This window comes from Carassius auratus, chromosome 15, assembly GCF_003368295.1.
Source record: "Carassius auratus strain Wakin chromosome 15, ASM336829v1, whole genome shotgun sequence".
NCBI lineage: Eukaryota > Metazoa > Chordata > Actinopteri > Cypriniformes > Cyprinidae > Carassius > Carassius auratus.
The window spans coordinates 1661912-1685188 of NC_039257.1; the positions used below are offsets into that span (position 1 = coordinate 1661912).

At 34.6% G+C, this 23277-nt stretch overlaps 1 protein-coding gene across 3 annotated transcripts; it reads left to right on the top strand.

Moving 5' to 3' along the window:
* Positions 1-1437: 1437 nt before the first annotated feature.
* fam131ab (family with sequence similarity 131 member Ab) lies at positions 1438-22507 on the top strand. 3 transcript variants are annotated; one of them, XM_026281607.1, is made up of 5 exons: positions 1438-1593; positions 15360-15453; positions 16197-16379; positions 19834-19965; positions 20888-22507. In XM_026281607.1, the coding sequence occupies exons 1-5, from the start codon at positions 1477-1479 to the stop codon at positions 21397-21399; spliced, it is 1038 nt and encodes a 345-aa protein (XP_026137392.1). In that variant the 5' UTR covers positions 1438-1476; the 3' UTR covers positions 21400-22507. The 3 variants fall into 3 exon arrangements, with proteins under 3 accessions (XP_026137392.1, XP_026137393.1, XP_026137394.1); XM_026281608.1 differs by lacking the exon at positions 1438-1593 and adding an exon at positions 11764-11958; XM_026281609.1 differs by lacking the exon at positions 1438-1593 and adding an exon at positions 14562-14747.
* Positions 22508-23277: the final 770 nt, after the last annotated feature.

Sequence of the window (23277 nt, forward strand, 5' to 3'; positions counted from 1 at the left end):
TACTAATTTAATATTTTTATTCATTAACATAATTTGTTTTTAGATTTTGATTGTTGACAGTTTAAACCTGGGTTCTACTGTAATGCACCTTAAAATATTTTAAAATGGTAACTATAGAATAGTTTTTATTGCATCGCTTTCTTTATTAATTTCTTTATTATATAGTGATTTTTTATTTATTTATATATAACGCAGGGAGAATGCAAATGCCTACAAAAAAAAAACGTAATGCCTTAAAACATGACTTGCATTGTCTTTTCTTAGAATATTTGGTATTTCCCTATTTCCTTGGAGAAGGGCTTACTTCTAGACTGCTCTTCAAAAAAAAAAAAAAAAAAAAAAATCCCCTTTACTTTTAAGTGACCTGTGGAAATCAATGCTAATGCTAAAAAATGGGTTTATGGAATAAATCGGATGTAAGTGGTGTGTTGAGTGTCTAAATCTGTAATTGATGATAATTATCAGACCTGTGGTTCAACTGGATTAAAAAGCCTTGTTTAAACATCTCAAGCGATCAGATTTAGCTTGATTTGATTTAAATTACGATCGGATTGAAAGGGGATATGCACACCTTAATTTGATCGATAAGAAAAAGTGAAGAAAAAACTATTCTAGCATGTCTTCTGGTATACTTATTTTAAAGCAAAAAGGACGATTATACTCCGATTGCTCCGGTTATCGCGGTAGTTTTTTTCTGAACGCGGTAATTGGACAACTGCGCATGCGCATAAGTGTTACTCATGTTTCCGATGCGCATAAAAATAAACAATCTGTGTTTTTGCAATGTTCCTTTACAAATCTAAAAGAGGATAGCCTACACATTATTTTTTTTATCAGAACTATATTATTTAAGATACTTCCCCCTGCAGCATCAACATCTTTAAGGGAAATCTGCGGTCTTGTTCGCCCTGTGGTTAATACAGAGATGAGGTTTATTCCCAGAGAAGCCGAACGCGTCCGTATCAAAGAGAAGATGGAGATCGAGCGCTTTTATCCCGGTGTAAACAAACCGAACATCTACGATCCCTCCAGAGACCCCGAGCAAGTGTTCACACATGAAGATTATAGCTTCCCCATGAGAGACTGAGAGATGGATCGAGGAAAAACTTGCTGACTTAAGATCAAAATATGACACACACACACAGATTTTATAGAGACATTGGTATCAGCTTGTCGTGTTTTAAAACCGTTCAAAGGTAATTATGACAAAAACATTTATACTAGCCTATATAGTGTGTGTGTGTAGGCTATAATCAATCTGTCTGTCCATCCATCCATTTACAGGGACGTTGTGTCACATTTATCTCACTTCTGGAGACTATTTTGTCCGCAGCCTATAGTTGAGTAATCACGCTTTTATTTATTTCTCCCGCAGCCACGCGTTCCATCAAGATGCTGTGGGCGGGGTCAGCGCAGGATCTGTCCAATCATAGCTCATTGCGCATCCCGCGGCTCGCTTATAAAGCTGGTTTCCGCATGTGTTTCTCAGCCTCCAGTGCCTCCAGCTCGCCACGGACCGGGTCCGGTGTGTGTTTGAACGGAACCGAGACGCCAATGAGAGGAGAGAAGCGCTGTCCATCCACCCCTCTAGAAGTGAGATTCTCTATCTCTATATATTATTATATACCAGATATGTTATGATTGAATTAAACCGTGTTTCAGTGTGATGTCAGATTCTTTGGTGATTCTCTTATTAGTCGCGGTCAAGGACGAACAGCCTGTAGCTATTTGTTCTGAAAACAGCTGGTTTAGGCTGTTAATGTGTGGAGAACAGCTGCTCTGTATACACATCTGCATAATAGCTATATAATATGTAGCTATATATCGGATGTACATGTAATTTGTAGCTATATTTAATATGATGCTATATTTAGTAGAACAGATGTTCACTGGCTTATGTGACCCAAAACCAGTTATAAGGGTGAATTATTTCAGTATCTGAAAGCTGAATAAATCCTCTCTCTATTGATGTATGGTTTTTTTAGGAGGACAATATTTGTCTGAGATACAACTATTTGAAAATCTGGAATCTGAGGGAGCAAAAAAAAAAAGAAAAGTTGTTCAAATTAATTCTTAGCAATGCATATTACTAATTTAAAATTAAGTTTTGATATATCTACTGTAGGAAATTATATCTTATTAAATTATATCAAAATATCTTCATGGAACATGATCTTTACCTAATATCCTAATGCTTTTTGGCATAAAAGAAAAATAATACTAATTTTGACCCATAGAATGTATGGTTGGCAGTTTAGTCCTATTTCTAGAAAAGGAGTCTGTAACTGTAAAGAACGGCAGGTTTTCGTCTGTACCTGTCTGGGAAAACCCACAGTTTAGTCTTTATATGTTTGAGAGAGCATCAGGTTGGCTTCTTAAGAACTGTTGGACTAGTTGGTTTTGTTCATATGTGTCTGTTAGAAAAGCAGTTTAGTCTGTATGTAGCAAACAAGTCTATATAGTCCACACATCTGGGAGAAATGCTCATATTTGGGGGCAACGCTGGTTTAATCTGTTGAATTTGGGAAAACCTTTGTATATGTCTGGGAGTGTCATTTTAAGTTGGTTTAGTCCACATGTGTCTGGAAGAAAGGCAGTATTAGATTAGATAAGATTAGATTAGATTCAACTTTATTGTCATTGCACATGTAAGGTACAAAGCAACGATATGCAGTTAACATACAAGTGCAATAAGCAGTGAGTACAGGATACACACACAGTGTTTACAATATGTTACAAAGTGTACAATAAATATACAGATAAGGCAGTACTATGGACATCATTTCCTGAGTCTACTGGTCCTTGTCAGGAGACTCCTGAATCAACTCCTGGAGGGCAGGAGGTTAAACAGTCTATGGTCAAGGTGAGAGGAGTCCTTAAGAATGCTGCGAGCTCGACATAGACCGTGTTTTCTCTGGATGAATAGTGTTGTCTCTGAGGCCAATCACCGTTGTGTCATCTGCAAACTTAATGATGGAGATGGATCCATGCACAGGCCTACAGTAGAGGGTGTAGAGGGAGAAGAGGAATGGGCTCAGCACATAGCCCTGTGGTACACCCGTGTTGAGTGTGATGGAGGTGCTGCAGGTGTGGCCTGACCTAACATGCTGAGGTCTGTTTTTTTTTCCCAGAAATGTTGGTCATGTATAAATGTCACCAACAACAGTCTATTGTAGTCTTTGCATTTGGGAGAAAAACTGGTTTTGTTCATATATTTGTTTGGAAGAACTACGATTTAGACTGTTTGCATTTGGAGAAAAGATGGTTTAGTCTGTATATCTGTGGCGAACAGTTATTTTGACTGTGTTTGCAGAAATGCAGTATAGTCCATATATGCGGAACACAACATTGTAAACCATTTCATCTGAAAGAATCCAATTGTTTAGTCTGTAAATGTTTAAGAGCATCAGTTTTCTTGTTTTTAACTGGAAAATAGTTGTTTTAGTCCATTTTTTTAATGGAAGAAAGCCATTTTAGTCCATATATTTGGACTGAACAATATTTTGTGCATTTGTGTTTGAGAAACTGTAGTTTAGTCCATGTACGTGCGGAACCCAACAGTTAAAACCCTTTGCATTTGGTAGAAAAGCTGGTTTTGTTCATATGTATCTAAAATAACCAGTTTAATTCATTAGCATTCTGAGAAATACTGGTTTAGAGTCTATATTTGTGGTGAACAACTTTTTAGTGTGTATGCAGAAATGTAGTCCATATATGTGTGGAGAACAACAGTTTAAGCCATTTGCATCTGGAAGAACTGATGCTTTATAGTCTCTAAACCATAATTTTAATGAGCTTTTAAAAGAAAAACAGTTGGTTTAGTCCATAAATGGGTGGAAAACATCAGTTAAAGCGCCTTTCAATTTGGGAGAAACGCTGGTTTAGTCTACATATTTGAGGCGAACAGATGTTTTTAGTATGTTTGTGTTTGCAGAAATGCAACATGGAAATAATGCACAACAGTTTAAACCATTTGCACCTGGGAGAATCACCGGTTTAGTCTGTGTGTGTGTGTGTGTGTGTTGGTTTTTCTTCAGCGCAGGACTAGAGTTGTCAGACTAGCGCACACTGATTGTTTGTGAGAGCAGCAAGAGAGGAATAGAGATGGAGAGAAGGCTACGCAAGCGCTTCTGCTGTCTCTTAGCATGCATGCGGCTCAAATCAGTTCACAGTTCGCGTTTGGTCGCCTAATTACCTAATTATGGGCTGCGCCGCGTCCAGAACGCCAGTAGGTGAGAATTGCACGCTCTGTTCTCCTCCGAGCATGAAAAACAACTGGCATTAGAGCGTTGTATGTGAAACCCGAGTCCGACTGCAGCCCACACACACCTCTTAGAGCGCGCGCGCGAGGGAGAGAGAGAGATGTGCACAAGATGCAGGCTTTCTCTCGCTGGCGAGTGCGTGCATGCATGCATTGGTTTTCAGTGATCATGGCAGATTTGCATGCTTCAAAGACACTGATAGGACATTCCGCATGCATCTGCATTAATCAATAGCGCGCCTTCATCACAGGCTACATCCTCGGCTGGAGGCGATGCTAAATGTACTACATTGTACAGTAATGTTGGGTGATACTCCAGTCATATCATCGTATATCGTCAGCTTGTGAGATCGCTGATGCACTATCATCCTGCGAATTCACTCATTTACTTAGTTGTATAGCGGAGAAAGTGAAACAACTCCAGGGTATATGGCTAAAAACAGCCTAATGTTAGTGTAATCTACACCACACATTATATCTTTAGTAGTGCGGTCAAACGATTAATCGCGATTAATAGCGGTTAATCGCATCTAAAATATAAGTCTTTGTTTACATTATACATGTATGTGTATTGTGTATATTTATTATGCATATATAAATACACACACATATTTAAGAAAATATAATGTCAACAGACTTATTTTGGATGCGATTAATCGTGACTAATTTACCATTATGTAATGTTTTAAGTATAAATGTTTAGCAGTTAACATTAACACTATGATTTAGAAATGATTTAGAAGTTTTTTTCTTTATTATTGTGAAGTAATGTTAAAGAACATTATTTTAAAGTTTTACCAAAAAAAACTGAATGCATAATTTCCAACCAAGCAGTTATTTGTCAAATTATAATAATTGGGAAAAGATAGTCTAATCGTGTGTGTTTAAAATGCATGCAATGCTCCGTATTAAATTTGCCTTATATTTTATTCCAAAATTTAAAAAAAATGCATTGCATTTAAATGTTATGTAATTTTGTAAAATGTAAAATGACATTACTGAGAATTCAAAAAGTGTTTAACCCATACACTTCCATCATGAAGAATGTCCATGTTTTCCTCAGGTTCTGTACATGAAGTGAGGACGGAAAAAACTAAATCCATCACCTTTCCACTCTGAGAGTCCCGAACAAATGGCCTCAGATTTATTTTCACCTTGCACAAAAATCACGTGTTAATCTGGTGCTGTAATTATTAATGAGGTATCATCAGGATACCGGAGCGTCAGCCTTGTCCTGTTAATTGCTGATAAATGAGCCGGTTAAGGTTTGGCTTCAGATGGGAGCGAGAACTGATCACGTTTCACAACATTTACAGGGAAGGTTGTTTATTGGCATTGATGGTGTAATGTGAAACACCTTCAAAATCCATGGAATCTTTTTTGGGTTCTTTAAAATGGAAAATGTTCTCCAGATGGTTAAAATGTTTTTCATACTAAGAAACAAACATAACATCACTGAAAGGTACTTTGTAGAACCAACATTTAAACATTTTTTTTTATTGCATCACTTTACAAACCCCAATATGATTATAGTAGGTCATATTTGTTTCCTTGTTTGTTCCATAAACGTGTCAAAAAGTAGGAGAGGAATATGTTTTTTAACTCTAAAGATACTTACAAATGAGATATTTACATATGTTTATATAATATTTTATTTTAGTCAATACAAAAAGCTGTATTTCACATTAAATTTTTTAGTGAAAATTGTTAAATTAAAAATTATAATTGTATATATTTACATTTTTAATTTAATATTTTAATATCTTAATATTTTAATCAATATAATATGGCACAATATAATTCATATTGTAATATTAATTTAATATTTACATAATGCACAATCTTTTTTTATTTATATTGCTGATATACTTAATATTTATTTTTATAATATCCCATTGCAATTAGATAGCTTTATTTTATTTATATTTTTTTATGAACATTGATTTAATTTTTTTTATCTGATTCAAACACACATTTATGAAAATTAGAATTTTTATTTTGATAATTAGTTTTACAAAAGATGTAAATAAGCTAAATGTATTAATATTGTAATATTTGAATTAATGTAATATTAGTATTGTATAACTGAATATTAAAATAATATTTACATATAATAATTAATAGAGTTCTATATTTATATTGTTGATGTATATTTAATGTTATTTATACAATGTCCAATAGCAATCAAATATTTTCGAAATAACATTATGCTTTAATACTAATTTTGTTTTTATGATGACATGTAAATAAAAAAATGATTTAATAAAAATGATAATGCTATTAATAATATATATTAATTCATATATTTTCGTATTAATTTAATTGTTTTGCCAGTCATGCATAAAGAATTACAGTACACTTACAATAAATGTTTTTTATTGGCATCACTGGTTTATTATATATATATATATATATATATATATATATATATATATATATATATATATATATATATATATATATATATAATATAAATAATAATTAATACTAATAATATATAATAATAATAATAATAATATATTATAACAGGTTGGTTTTCTCTCCTTGTCTTTTTTTTTTTTTTAATTGACTTCTCAAAGCATAAGCGTGTCAAGCTGAGATTACATCAGATCTGCCCATGCTTTGTAACTTCTGCTGAGGTCAGGGGATGTTTTCGGGACAGTTTCAGGACAAGGACGGAGAGTCGAGCGCTTCGCTGAGCTCCTCTCTATCGAGCAGATGGACTGGATTGGAGTATTTACTGCTGAAGACCTCTGTGCTGTGTCTGATTTGTTTGTGGGTCACTCAGCTAGAACTAAACGCTCCTGTTGATTTCCCGCAGAGGAGTCCCGCTGCTGTTATTGTAGATCATATCAGCCTCAATGTTATCAGAAACAGCTTTGTGATCTCGCTCTTATTTCAGAGAGACCACGCGAGAGTTATAGATTCGATCTCATGAAAACACACTCGGGTCACATTTCAAGACATTTGTGTGTCTTTTTGTAAACAATTGCATTTGATATTGTGATATTTTTCACATTATGAAGTGATTTCTTCGGTGAAGTTAAGCCTCGATCCGTGTGCCGAGTCAGAAAAGCCTGGTGCATGAAGTGAAAGAAAAGACTGAATGAAAAGAATGAATGCTGGTCTTTTTTTCATCCAACTAAACTGATGCACTATTGACTGATGCATCGGATGCATCAAGCCAGTCATTCAGTTCAGAGTTTTCTAGATCATTTCTGCATGTTTGTGTGTAATAGACATTCAGAGAAAGCACCGCACTGGCCGTGTAGGTTGTATTAATGTTGCATCTTGACTGCATGTTGATGCACGAGAGCGTAAGAGAAGCACTTCAGCTCTTCTGCTGTGGAAGGCATTAGAGAGACCAGATGACCCTGATTCTTATTGATCAGATGAGTCCGAACTTCACATAAACTGGAATAAATTCTACCTAAATTGCACAGAATATATATATATATATATATATATATATATATATATATATATATATATATATATGTATATATAATGTACATTAATAAAATTTGAGCAATGTAGCATTAATATTGTAAGTAGTAAATTAATTATTCATAATGCATTTTATATTTATTTTATAATTTATTATATCTAAATAAATAAGATTATAATGTTGAAATTTAATTATATGGTAATATTTTTAAATAATAATTCATATTAATTTTTATTTATTTTACAGTATACCAGTAGCAATCAGATATGTTATGGAACTAAAATACAATTTTTACAATAAATATCTGCAATAAATGCGGATTTGTATTGTGTATATTTGTGTTATAGGAGAATGCTCAGTTTTGTTTTTATCATAATTAAAACATTTTTTTTTTTTTAAATTAAAACATCCGGTCACACTATTTATATAAGTCGATTGACTTTTTTCTTAATTAATGATTTAAATACTTTTTTAATATATGTAATGTGTATATATAATATATTCTAAGATCTCTGTATATAATAGCGGTCAGATGTTGTGTGGCTGTCGTGCAGCAGGGTTTGGTCTCCAGGGCAGTAGGTGGCAGTAGTGAGTCGCTCATCCTCTCTTCCCCAAACAGTGGCAGGTGACAGGTTGCGTGTGGACTGGAGCCCGAGGAGTTCCTGCTCTGACCTGGTGCTCTTGGGCAACACACGGACCAGTTTGGCGCACGGCCTGGGCGCGACATTTGGGCGCTCGGACCGTTTCCTCAAGGTGCCAAAGTTTCCTCTCAATCTGTTCCATGTCCATTTTTACTTCACAGCGTTCCCTTCCTCTCCTCTCACAGCGTTTCTGCAGCCCCTAAAAAAACTCTTAAAGGGACAGTTCACACAAAATTAAACATTGGCTATTAATTTTGTCACTCTCTGGTATGGCTAGGTGATTATAATCGCTATTCGTATCCGTCAGTATCGATCATTATCACGATAAATGTTTATTTCTTTCAAGTTTAAAGCCAGACCATTTTTTTTCCTGAACAAAATAAATAATAGAAAATTTTATTTCTTAGTTTTTGCATGTAATATTGTTTCAAATCAAGAAACGGGTTTGTGTTGCTTAATAAAATTAATAATTAGTGCTGTCAAACGATTAATCATGATTAATCCCATCCAGAATAAGTTTTAGTTTAGACAATATTTTTGTGTGTACTATGTTTATTTATAATGTATATATAAATACACACACACAGTATATATTTTGAAAATATTTACATGTATATATTTATATTCACATTATTTATATTAAATATATAAATACATTTAATGTATAAACAATATATTTTTCTGAAATATATGCATGCATGTTTGTGTATTTATAGGTCACATAATAAATACATGCAGTACACACATATTTTGTAAACAATCTTTTATTTTGGATGCGATTAATGGTGATCTTAAGGAAATGTTTCAAAGTCAAATCGTACATTTCAAAATAAGAGCCCTTGTGTATCTTGGTCTTGTTTATGATGTTAAAAAATACGTCATTATGCATAACCTTTTTTTATTATTGGTATTTTTGTTCATACATTTCTCCTCTTTGAGCTGCTGGAAGTAGTAAAGCATAGCAATTTTAAAATAAGAGTTTTTAGTTTGGTTACTGTTCGTATTTTAGTTCCCAGTTTGATCGAGAATTCAGAACTAGCAACGCTTAGCCATTTCAAAATAAGAGTCTGTGTATTTTAGGCTTGTTTATTATTGAAAAGTCCCTTAATATGGATATAGTCTTATTAGTTAACCTATTATTTGTGTTTTGGTTCCCATATTTCTTATCAATTTGAAGGAGCAGCTTAAACAGTAAAGCATATACATTACAAAATAAGAGTCCCGGTATATTTTGGGCTTGTTTATTATTTAAAAGTCCCTTAATATGTATAAAATCTTTTTTCATATTGGTATTTTGGATCCCATATTTTTCATCTTTTTGAGTGAGCAATCAAAAATGTCAGATAAGATACATTTCAAAATAAGAGTCCCGGTGTATTTTTTCCTGGTTATTTGTATTTTTGTAAAAATCTGGCATTTAAATCACTGTAAACTTTTATAATCTCTCTGGGGGAAAATAAAAGAGAGATTCAAATCATTATTTGACACAGATTTTATTAGTAGCACCACAATAATGTATTTATTTAATGCCTTTCTTCAGAAACACATTACCATATAAGTGAAATTAATATTGACTTCTACTTAATGTGCATTTATATATGAGAACAGAAGCCAATTTCATATATATATGTAAATATTAGATAAAATGCATATTGAGTTTTTAAACCAGTGAAAGAATTTGAGATACTTGATTTAATTTGGGATTATATAGGTTTGTTCTGTAACGGCATTCTGTATTAATTTTGCAAGTCTTAAAAACTCTTAAACTTGATTTTCTAAACTCTGCAGAAGCCCTGTGTTATTAGAAAGTGGGCCACGGATCCTGCTTCTTCCGTCTCGCTCCAAGGCCTGCCATTCACAAGCTATTTCTGTCATCATTATGTGGTTAGCGGTCTTCAGACGTCCTCACTTGTGGCTGCGCAGTCGCCTGAAGAAAGCAAAACGCTGTCGAGCGCTTTTTCTGTCAGATCGGATCTGATTAAGAGTTTTTGACTCTGTGTTCTGAGCAGAAAATGATTTTCTCAGCTTTCCTCGGCTTGATAATGACCTAATTAACCCGATCATCCAACTCGTTAGAGGGCCAATTGCACTAGACTCGGTTCCTCGCTCTGAGTTTCATTAAATGTTCACTAGTTAGTTTTCTAATCATTCATGAGTCATTCTGAGTAATAAGTAATTAGTTCTTAATGTGGTTTTTCGGAACGGAATCCATGGCATTGCTGCACTGATGTGTTTTTCAGAATCCTTTGACTTTAGGTCATTTGTGAAACTGATCTGCTTGAATTATCTGGTGAAAAAAAAAATCAAGTTTATGATGCAACTCGTATGAATTTCAGTTTTGGGAAATTGAAACTCATTTCAGTTAAGCTAGGAAAATATTAACTAAATCCAAATGTTAAGTTTGTTGCATGCGTTAATGTATACACTAATTCATACTTGTTTATTTCTGTCAGAGCTTTCTCTATGGTGTAGGCATTGTTTTCAATTAAAGCAATTAATTTGCTAAAAATGTATTATTAATAATAAAAGTTATTTTTTAATTAATTTAATTTTTATGTTATTCTTTATATTTTATATAGTTCAAATTTATTACAGTTTAAGTTTAATTTATTATATATCAAGAATGCTTTTATGTAATTATAAAATATATATATATACACACGCACACAAATAAATATAAATAATTATTTATATTAATTTTGTATTTAAATTAAATTTTTATTTAATTACAAATGTATTAATTATGTGTATTTAGTGTTGTTTTTAGCATTTTCTTTTCTTACCATACCTACAACCCACTAGTATAGAACCACAGATCTGGGCTATTACTGGAAACTAAAACTAGAACTAAAACTACTGAACAAATTATTAGTTGAAATAAACATGGAATGAAATAAAATCTTTTAAAACTTAAACTGATTTTTTTTTTCAGCTAGTTGCAAAGGAGACATGTTTAATTTCAATTAAGTTTATTGTGGTGCACCAAAATAACTCAAACTAAAAAAAAATAATAATAATTATATAAACTAAAAAAAAAATATATATATATATATATATATATATATATATATATATATATATATATATATATATATATAATTAGCAAAAATGCACAACAAAATTAAAATCTTTAAATAAATTGACACAAAATAAAAAATGATAAATCTATAAAATATTTTCTAAATTCTATAAGATATTTTTATCATACTCTGATTCTAAAATAAGATTGCCATTGTTATAAAGAATAAATTCTATAGTACATCACATATAAACTGTACGATGATGCTCAAACACAGGGAGAGCTCGGCAGGAATTGTGGGTCTCGTGAGAGAGAGAGACAGGTGTCATCATGGGGAATGTGTGTGTGTGTGTGTGTTAATGAGAGAGAGCCACAGTAACACTGATCAAACGTGCTGCATGTGACGTCATCCAGCATCCATCCCGCCGTATCCTTGGAGAAATCGTTCCATGGCGACTGGTTGCTATAGAAATGCTCATTTCCTTCTAAGCTCCAGTGGAATAACGAGGTGTGAGCGCGACGTGGCATGCCTCTGACGACAGACTCCATGGAGAAGCTTTTGTTCCTGTGTGGAGCGAGCGGAGAGCCGGTATCACTGCTCAGTCTGTGTGTGTGTGTGTGTGTGTGTGTGTGTGTGGGAATGCCGTCGATCGCTGTCTGTCGCTCTTATGATGAGATGTGTGTGTTATCCAGCCTCGCAGACAGACTGACGGATGAGGCTCCTGTTCAAAGCGCTCATGTTTAATTACTGTCTGTTTGTTGTTGTTGTGAAACCTGTGTGTGTGTGTGTGTGTGTGTGTGTGTGTGTGTGTGTGTGTGTGTGTGTGCTCAGAGGGTTGTTTTGCATGCAAATAGAGAAGTCAAGATTCAGTCTGACACTGTCCTAGAGGAGAGTAGTCTGCTGTGATTTGATGTAGTCTACTTTGATCTGTTCTATTCCGTTCCATTCTTCCTTAGTTTTATTTTATTATATTCTGTTTGATTCTACTGTTCTTCTATTCTAGCAGCACTGAAGTCATTCTGTTCTATTGTGTTTTTAGTCATCTAGGCTAATCTGGTCTATTGTTTTCTATTATTTTCTACTGTCCATCTAATCAAGGCTGTTATTTTCTGATTCACTGCACAGAATTATTGTTTGTAATTTTTATATTATTATTATTATTATTATATATTATCCTCTAGATTGTTTCTACTATACTACAGTCTTCCTATTCTAGTGTCGTCTTCAAATCTATTATTTTCTGCTTTGTTTTATTTCATTCTAGTCTGCTGCTGTGTTCTACTGCACTAGAGCTAGAGGTTCTTCTAATCTGTTCTATTTGATTCTATTCTGTTATATTCTCTATTCCAGTCATTTGGTCTTATTTTCTGCTTTGTAAAATTTGTATCTATTCTACTCGTATAATCTCCATCTATTCTACTGTTAATTTAGGTTATGCTGCACTGCAGTCATTCTATTCTATTCTATTCTATTCTATTCTATTCTATTCTATTCTATTCAGCTCTGGTTTATTTTATTCCACTCTACTACTATTTTCTCCATATAGGCTAGATTGCCATGTTCTTTTCTACTGCACTGTAGTTCTACATCTATTTTATTCTATTCTATACTGTTCTGTTTGTTCCACTGTTCTATTATACCTCACTGCACTCATATATTCTCACCTTCTATTCTAGACTGTTATTGCCCTGTGGTTATTCCATTCTATTCAGCTCAGGTTTATTTTATTCTGTTCTATTACTATTTTCTCCATGTAGGCTAGACTGGCATGCTCTTTTCTAATGTAATGACGTTCTGCATTCTATTCCACGGTTTTATTATACTCCACTTTACTCATTTATTCTCGAAATCTATTCTAGACTGTTATTTTCTACTACACTGCAGTTCTTCTATTCAATTCTATTCTGTTCTATTCCACTGTTCTATTATACTCCACTGTACTCATTTATTCTCAAAATGTATTCTAGACTGTTATTACTGCACTGCAGTCCTTCTATTCTATTAAATTTCATTCCATTCCACTGTTCTATTATACTCCACTGTACTCATCTATTCTCAAAATGTATTCTAGACTGTTATTACTGCACTGCAGTCCTTCTATTCTATTCTATTCTATTCTTTTATTCTATTTTATTCTATTCCATTGTTCTATTGTACTCCACTGTACTCATTTATTCTCAATCTATTCTAAACTGTTGTCTTGTATTGCACTGCAATCCTTCTATTCTATTCTTCTATTCTATTCTATTCAATCCCACTGTTCTATTATATTCCACTGTACTCATCTATTCTCAAAATCTATTCTAAACTGTTGTTTTCTATTGCACTGCGGTCCTTCTATTCTATTTAATTTCATTCTATTCCACTGTTCTATTATACTCCTCTGTACTCATCTATTCTCAAAATGTATTCTAGACTGTTATTACTGCACTGCAGTCCTTCTATTCTATTCTATTCTATTCTATTCCACTCTGCAACTATATTTCTCCATCTAGGCTAGATTGGGATTGGGAAGTTCTGCATTATATTCAATTCTATTCTATTCTATCGTAGTGAGTGTCAGGGCTGTGGTCGATGTCATTGTGTTATTGAGGTCATCAGCTGTAGTTTTATGAAACAAGACGACTGGAAAATGGCAAATCTTCTGTAACAGAGTCCTGCTGTACGAAGCTCATTGAATTTGTGCCGTTCTCCTGGGCTTGAGCTCTTAAGGGACTGAATCTCAGTGTTCAGTAGGGCAGTAGGTGACGCGCTCTGCAGCGCTCTGTGTGTGTGTGTGTGTGTGTGTGTGTGTAGACTGCAATGCTGTTGTTATTTCCTCCAGCTCATGTAGGGAATTATCAGCGTGCATGTCAAGAGCTCTAGGGGACGGCGCTCGAATGCTTTTTAATTCAATACCTATCTGTTGTTATTCTGCCGTCCGCTCAACTAACCGTTCCATGACGCGCCGGCTAATGCATTTACCCTCGTGAGTAAACTCATACATACTGAGAAGGGTTCAAACACACCAGGTGCTGCAGTTATTAAAGACACAGAGACACATGTGACCTTACACACACACACACACACACACACTGTAACCTCATGCACGGTCTGATGAGACACGAAGGTCTTAGAATGCAGCTTTGCTCTTGAGGGATCGTCACTTCTAGGCCAAGATTTAGCTGGAATATCAACAACCTGTTACTAGTTCTCAGTATAAGAGGTTTCACATTACTAAGCCTTGAAGTTAAGTGTGTACGTGCAGCGTTTATGGTTTCTTTAAATGATCAGATGCATCTGCTGGAGCAGAAAACAGCAGAAACCATCCCACAGACGCACACTGAAGGAGAAACCAGAGCCGTATTTACAGACCAGAAGATCACTGAGACTTGAGGGTTATTACAGTTAACTAAAACCATCTAACATTTTTGTTAATTGAAATGAAATCAGATTTGAACTTTAATTAAATGAAGTATTTCAGCTAGTATCGAAAGCTAAATCTGTTTAACTTGATGTGCGAAAATAACTAAAACTGTAATTAAAAATATAAATAAAAGCAAAAAGACACAACAAAATTACTAAAATTAAGAAATAAAACCGATTGAAAGATCACGGATTTCAAAAATATTTTGCTGTGTACATACAAAATCTATCTTTTTTTTTTATTAAGCTGAATTTTAGAAAATATTTGTATTTATTATACTTGTATTTATTTTGTTAAATCTGTCATGTGAAGCTGATATGGCAATGCATTTAAATACAACAAACCAACTAAAACTGAATTGCATATACATGCATGCATTTTTGCATTGGCTTTTATCCAAGAGAATGCATCAGCAATATTAATAATATACCATGCCAGATTTATTAGACGGCTAGATTTGGAAGCAAACAAGAGAAGAAAATAAATGCAGAATGGAAAAACAGTTTTTGTTAATGAAATGAAGCCATTTGAAGGTAACCTCCTCTTTAAAGCTTTTACTCAGTGTTTTATCTTCTCCTCTCAGGTAAATGTTGAGGACGGTAGCGACATGTTACCCAAATCCAGACGAGCTCTCACCATTCAAGAGATCGCAGCGCTGGCCAGGTCTTCACTCCACGGTAAAGATCGCAGTCTCTCTGACAACATTTGTGATCATACACCCGAACATTACTGCTTGCATATTTATTTAAATATGTGCATGTTTATTTACAGGAATATATGCAATGTCTGTGTTTGTAATCTGTAACCAAATATAATTCAGTTGCACAGCCTCCAAAACGAATGCAATAACAAAGTAACTTTAATAAAACAGATAATGCATTTCAGTTTTTCTGCTTCAAAAGCTCATGTTAAATTTAATGTGTTTCTTGCAGTTTCTGAGCGAAAATGCATTAATTTCATGCCGATTAGTGTTAATGTAATCCAAAAGTTCCTGTTGTAGGTGATGCACCTTTTTAAAAACCTTGTCAATAGTTAACACGGTAATTTAATGCTGTAATAAAAGGTACAGCAATGATGTCAAATAACAATAGATGAGGGTGAAGCGTCTCCATTGAGATGCTGTATTGTGCTCAGATCATTAGGTCTCCATAAAGATCACAAAACATGACCCTCACACACACACACACACACACACACACACACACACACTGTGAATACAAGAGATCACAGCTCACGAGATCTTCACGGTAAACACACACACACACACACACACACACACACACATGCTTTTATTGCACGTGACGAGTTCTTTGTGTCATACTGATTGACAGCGTGACCTGGATTATTCCTAATGTATTATGCAGCGTTCGGGTGACTGACCCCTGTGTGTGTGTGTGTGTGTTTGTGTGTGTGTGTTCAGGTTTCTCGCAGGTGGTCAAAGATCATGTGACGAAGCCCACGGCGATGGCGCAGGGCCGCGTGGCTCACCTGATCGAGTGGAAGGGCTGGTGTAAACCCAGCGACACACCCGTCGCCCTCGAGTCACACCTCACATCGTACTCACATCTGTCCGAGGGCGAGCAGGAGGCACGATTCGCTGCAGGTCAGTGACCGCTGTAGTGTAGGCATGTGAAGGTATTAAAGAGGCATCTGAATGCTTCATCCCCCACCCTACACATGTGCACACACACACACACACGCACACACACGCATGTTTGTTTTTGTGTAAAGTGTGTTCATCCCATAGGTGTAATGGTTTTTATTCTGTAGAAACTGTATATTCTATGTCCCTTCACCAACCCTACACCTAACCCTAACCCTCACAGGAAACTTTCTGCATTTTTACTTTCTCAAAAAACCTCATTCTGTATGATTTATAAGTGTTTTGAACGATGGGGACATGGGTTATGTCCTCATAAGTCTCCCTCTCCTTGTAATACCTGTGTCATACCCATGTCATTATACAGAGTTGTGTCCTGATATGATACAAAAACATGCCCACACACACACACACACACACACACACACACACACACACATGAATGCAAATACATGAGCTAATCAGAATGCACTTGTAATATTGTACGTTTTTTGTGATTCATTGTTTAGCATTTGTAAATATTGTCACTTAGCCTGTTTTTTTTATTTATTTATATGTTATATGTTTGTTCCATGGGATTCTGTATTTTTAAACATTGTAACATTCTGTACTTGTATAATAATAAATAAATAAAAATAGAGCTGGGCAATGATTAATCGCGATTGATTGCATCCAAAATAAAAGTTTTTGTTCACATTATAGATGTACGTTTAAATTTATTATGTATATTATTACACACGCATACAGTATATATTTAGTAAATATTTACATGTTTATATTTATAGAAATATATTTATTATATACACATAACATATTTTTATCTTAAATATATACATGCATTTGTTTGTATTTAAATATACACCGTACACACATGAATATATTATGTGAACAAAAACTTTTATTTTGAATTCGATTAATCATGATTAATCGTTTGACAGCACTTAAATCGACAAGATCTACAAATGAAAAAAATAGATAATAAAACCATGTAAACGGTAGATGAACCTTTATGAATTGTAATTGAAATCTACAGAAGCAAATAGATGAGGTGCAATAAACATTTTAATGCATATTTTTGATGTTTTTTTTTTTACTTGTACTAGTCAGAAAACGGCATGTTGTGAAAAGCCAAACAGCCCTGTTTTGGATCGTTTTAGTTCAAATTAAAATGTGAAAATTTGTACGTGTTAATAAGGTTTGAAGATTAATATAAAGTACTTAAGTATTTGGTGGTGTTTGATAAACATCTAAACGGCTGTTTGAAAACCTGTAAATACTTTTTTACGTCCTTTCTTCTCAATGCATCCCAATTTAGGTACTCGCGCACTATTCCAATTAATTTATTTAATTTAATGGAAACTGTGTGAGAGATGTTGATCACACTGAAAAATACAAAAAAGAAAAGCGCTCCTTTTTTTTAATATATTTTATTGTTCTGTATTGCAGTTTTGCACTCATTTACATTTTCATTTATATTTTTTTTTTTTTGCATTTTATTTATTTTTTGTAATTTTTAATAACTGACCAGCAAATCAAGCTCATGAGTTCTCCCATCCATGCCTTTTATTTTTATTTTTTTCATTTGCAGTTTTGTATCTATTGAAACTGTATTTATTTTTCTTTGATTTTAATGCATTTTACTTATTTTTCCTATATTATAATGCTTCTTCAAACCTAAAGCATGGCACCAGAGTCATGCGTTTGATTCTCACTGAATGCAGGAACGGATCAAATGAATTCCTTAAAGGTGCCTTGGATAAAAACATCTTTAAAATGTATAAACGTTATCGATGAAAGAAAATGAGATCGTAAATAATCATGCTGCATTGACCTCGTTAACAAACCACACAACAGAAATAACTCTTGAGAGCCTGTTCCTTTAATGAGTAATCAGATTAATGATCGAGCTCATGAGGTATCGGCTCACGTCTGCTTAACGATTCTGCTTCCTTTACAATTCTTTAAACGATTCACATCCGACCTCTGACCTTTCCCAAGAGGCTCGTCTGTCCTCTGAAGGATACTTTGTGACGAAGCGGTTTTCCTGCAACGACATGACGATTTATGACCCGAACCTGAGAGGAATTCATTCACCTCTCTCTCTGTCCTTTTCATACAGTGACTAAGTATTCAAGTATTTGTGTGTGTGTGTGTGTGTGAGGATTGTTCACTTACAGCTAAGGTTTGTGAATGTCCTTGTGTGTGTGTTTGTGTGTGTGTGTGTGTGTACTGTCCGTCCTGCAGAAACACTCTTTCGGTGACTCTGTGGATAAAATTGAACTTTAGGAAATTTGCCAAAACTCTGTGTGTGTGTGTGTGTGTGTGTGTGCTGACCAAGCCCTCAGCAAAGGGTAAAAGATGAATGGAAGGATGAATCGATGAAGTAATGCAAGCAAAGACCAACCAATGATGGGGATTTTTGACGGAGGAAAGGTTTTAGTTTCTCAATCGATTCGACACTTTTTTTCCAATTAGCACTGCCATCCAAACACAAACTCATTTAACCAAACAGTTACATTTTTATGCAAAATGAAGCACTGTAATTTTTTTTAATACTAATGCATTTATTAAAATTAAATATTAACATCAAATCTAAAGCGGTTTTCTCTTGATTATAAAACGCATTCAGCTGAAGATGCACAAATATGATAATGAAAATACATGTTTTGTGTTGTATATATTGTGTATATCTAAACAAAATAAAAATTGTTATCCAACACCTACTAGAAAAAAATAAATAAAAAATTATATATATATATATATATATATATATATATATATATATATATATATATATATATATATATATATATATATATTAATTATTTTGATTTTTTTAATTGATTTTTTTAATTGAATTTTGTTTTGCCCTTACTGAGATTCAGAGTTTTTATTTGCAGTTTTATTTATATTTAATATTATTTATTAAAACATTTATTTTATTTTTTATTTATTTTTTTCCCCATATTTTAATTGTTTATATCTCAGCTTGTACTATTTTTACTTTATTTTATTGTACATATATTTCAATTTTTCACTGTATGCAGATATGCGATTATGTAGCGTGTGTGATAAATAAAACCATGTCCTGTCAATAAATTAAGACATGGAGAGACCTTAATTAGCTAATTGGCTCTCTAACCCAGTCACCACACACTACATGTGAATGTGTCTGAACAGAACTGTGTGCGTGTGTGTGTGTGTGTGTGTGTGTGTGTGTGTGTGAGGTCACTTCCTGTCTCATCGAGGACACCCCTGTGATGTCCTCACATCTAGGTAATGCTGCATTTAAATGACCTGTCAATCAAACCTGGCCTCTGTGTGGCAGCCAATAAGAACGCACTCCTGTATCCACGGCGACGCATCACACCCTCTGCTACATTTGATCAAATGACTGTAGTGTGTGATCCAGGGTAAATCTGATGTAAATATGATGTGTTTTGTCTCTTTATATCAGGAGTGGCAGAGCAGTTTGCCATCGCGGAGGCAAAGCTTCGCGCCTGGTCTTCAGTGGATGGTGACGAGTCTAACGACGATTCTTATGATGAAGATTTTCTACCTGCAAACGAGCCTGTTACACAGAGCACAGGTACACACACACACACACACACACACACACACACACTATAAAACGGATTCCTCATTTCTTTAATGATGCACCAAGTTGCTATTAATTTTCAATCATTATTCATGTGTCATGGTATAAAATATAGGGTATGAAGGGGTTAATTTCTGAAATGGTGATTTTGTGTGTTGATGCTGTTGTGCGCATGTGCTTTGCATTTATTTAGAAATTTCCCATTCAATTATTTATTTAAATAATATTATTTATTTCATATGTTATAATAAATTGCAATATAAACATATAATGATAAAACTAGAAATCATTGTATAAATTGATATTAAATTAATTCTATGCTGTGTGTTAAATATTTTTGTATTTTTAGTATATTTCTATATTGTTTTTATTATATAAATGCAATCATTATTTGTTCATATAAGTAGAGAGATTGATATAGCTGTAATTATTTTATAATCATAGATAGATATATTATGTATTTATTAATAAGCATGTGAAGTTAGTCATTATTCTTTTGTCTGCACCGATCTAATTGCAGCTTCTCTTTATATTCGTTCTTTCTTTTATCTATTTTTCCTCTTCTCTCCCCGTCAAACTGAATGTAGAATTGCAGCTCAGACGTTACTGTCCTAGTGCCCTACTTTCATTTAGAAAACATCTCTCTCTCTTTCTCTTTCTCTCTCGTTTTGCTCTCTGGCGCTATTTGATATCCAAGCATTCATTTCTCCTGCAAGTTTAATGTGTTCTTCTGCATCAGACTGTAGAGAGATAGTGGAGGGAGTGAAGCTGCTCATCTCACGTAGAGCTAGAATTTGCATATATATATATATATATATGTGTGTATATATATAGTAAAATTAATAGTAATTTACTAAATTAATCTTGTTTTCCAAAAAATAATGATTCTAATGCACCTCTGGTCTCCTCACAGATCTGTCCTCGTACCCTCATTACCTGCGGGATCTCCTGCACACTCAGGTGTGTCGTGCTCACCTGCGGGGGCGTGGCCTGTGTGAGGCGGAGAGCGGTGTGGGCGGTGACCTTTCACCTCCCGTGGGGTCACCGGGGTCACCAACAGACACGCTCTGCTCCAGCATGTGCAGCTTGGACGAGAGACACCCGTTGCTTCGGGATCTCGGGCGTCACACGGACACGCCTGCCTCCGACATCACCGCCAAGATACTCGGTGCTCTTCAGGGAGGGGAGGAGCTACTGTTAGCCCGCCTACACAGGGCGGGGCACAGACGAGGCCACTCCCCCTGCTGCTTGGAAACGTTTTCCGAGACGTTCGAAGAAGAGGACATGCCTTGTAAGGAATGCAGGGGCGGAGTCTGCCTTCCGTCAGAATATTCCACACGGAGGAAGGTATCGGATGTGGCTTCGTCTGGCATCGTCTCACTCGATGAAGACGACGTGGTGGATGAAGAGCAAGAAGAACAGTGAACATTGCATGTTTCTTTCAAACTCCACCCACTTATTTGCATTCGGACTCCACCCTTCGATTTGCATTCATACTTTTCCCGTTGATTTGCATATGGGCTCCACCCACTTATTTGCATTCAGACCACACCCACTGGTTTGCATTCAGGCTCCACCCACTTAGTTGTATTTCGACTCCGCCTGTTGGGTTTGCATATGGGCTCCACCCACTTATTTGCATTCAGACCACACCCACTGGTTTACATTCAGGCTCCGCCCACTTAGTTGCATTCCACTCTGCCTGCTGGTTTGCAAATGGACTCCACCCACTTATTTGCATTTGGACTCCACCTGTTGGTTTTGCATATGGGCTCCACCCACTTATTTACATTTTGGGCGCCAGTTGCTGCTTCTCTTTTGAAAAAAAATGAATCTTTCATTCTCAGGCTCATGAAAAAAATGCATCTTGACAATTAAATGGAGGAACGCAAGACTGACGTCGCCCTAATTATCATGCATGTGTCATGCAGGAGCCAGACTGAGCGTGAAGTCCTGGACGTCCAGTTGTTTCGCACTGTTTGTGGATTTGGCTGTTGTGCATTTCCCGCTCCTCATGTGACGTCAGGCCCCATTGCATTCTGGGTCTTGATCACATGATGCCTGTTCCCCGGTCCCTGGTTGGCATGGCTTGCTGATTACGTCAAAAACTTACCGTCGTTTACAAAGAGACGGACGAATGCTGAATGTTTATATGACAAAGAATGCTTAAGAATACCGACGATCAAGTTATGCTGTTTTTCTATTATTATTATTATTATTATAAATTTTGATTATATTATTAAATGGAATGTTTGTTTTTGCCTGTTTTAAAGCATTTTCGTCCTCAGACGGACACAATGAATGTTGATCTAGTGTTGGTGAATTGTAAATGTGGGTCAGTTCGAAGGACTTTTGGAGAGTTGCTCTATTTTTGTACGTGTGGTTTTTGCGGTGAATTTGAAGTAAGTGAGTAACACTGTGGTTCGTTCACAAGATGCTTGTTTATTGCTTTCTTTCTCTCTTTCCGTCTCTGAATTATCACTGTGTGATATTGTCTACATCAAGAAAAAATAACACTAATGTGAAAACGAAATGAATGGCCCTTTTTCTTTCTTTGTCTCTGTGTAATGTTTCTGTTGCTTGTCCTGGTTACCTTGCGTTCGGTAAATGTCAAGCACTTTCAGTTTTTCAATAAGGGCCACTTTTGTTCTCAGATGTTCCAGTGTTACCATGGAGATCTATGATTCACTGAGAAATTATGGGTTATAGTCCATCAGATTTTGACAATATAACTAGTGTACACACACACACACACACAATCTCATGCACACACACACATATGCTCAAAATCATACTTATATTATTTCTAATGCACACAAACACACATTACATTAAACACCATAAACTAAATGAAATTGGAAAAAGTTTGCCTCTGCAGCTGAAATTAAATATTTTATAGTTGGTTTGGTTTTTATTTGTAATTAAGGTTTACGGTTAATATTGTTAAGATTACATATTTTATAAAATTATTATAAGATTAAGGTTGTTATTGTTAACAGTAAAACCATAAATTCTTGTTAGCTGAAATAAAACTGAAATAAAGTAAAATGTAAATTTTATGCAAAGACCTTAAGTGTGTTTCTAAGAAATTATTTCTGGTTTTCATTTAAGTTGAAGTACTTAAATAACTAAAATAAAACTTAAACTGAACTAAACATAAATTACATCTAATAGCTAAATAAATTATGAATTACAGCTAAACAAACATTTTAAAACAAATGACAAAAGCACATTAAAATTACTAAAACTCAAACTAAAATTAGATATATATATTCAAGTTTATTTGTATAGCGCTTTTCATGC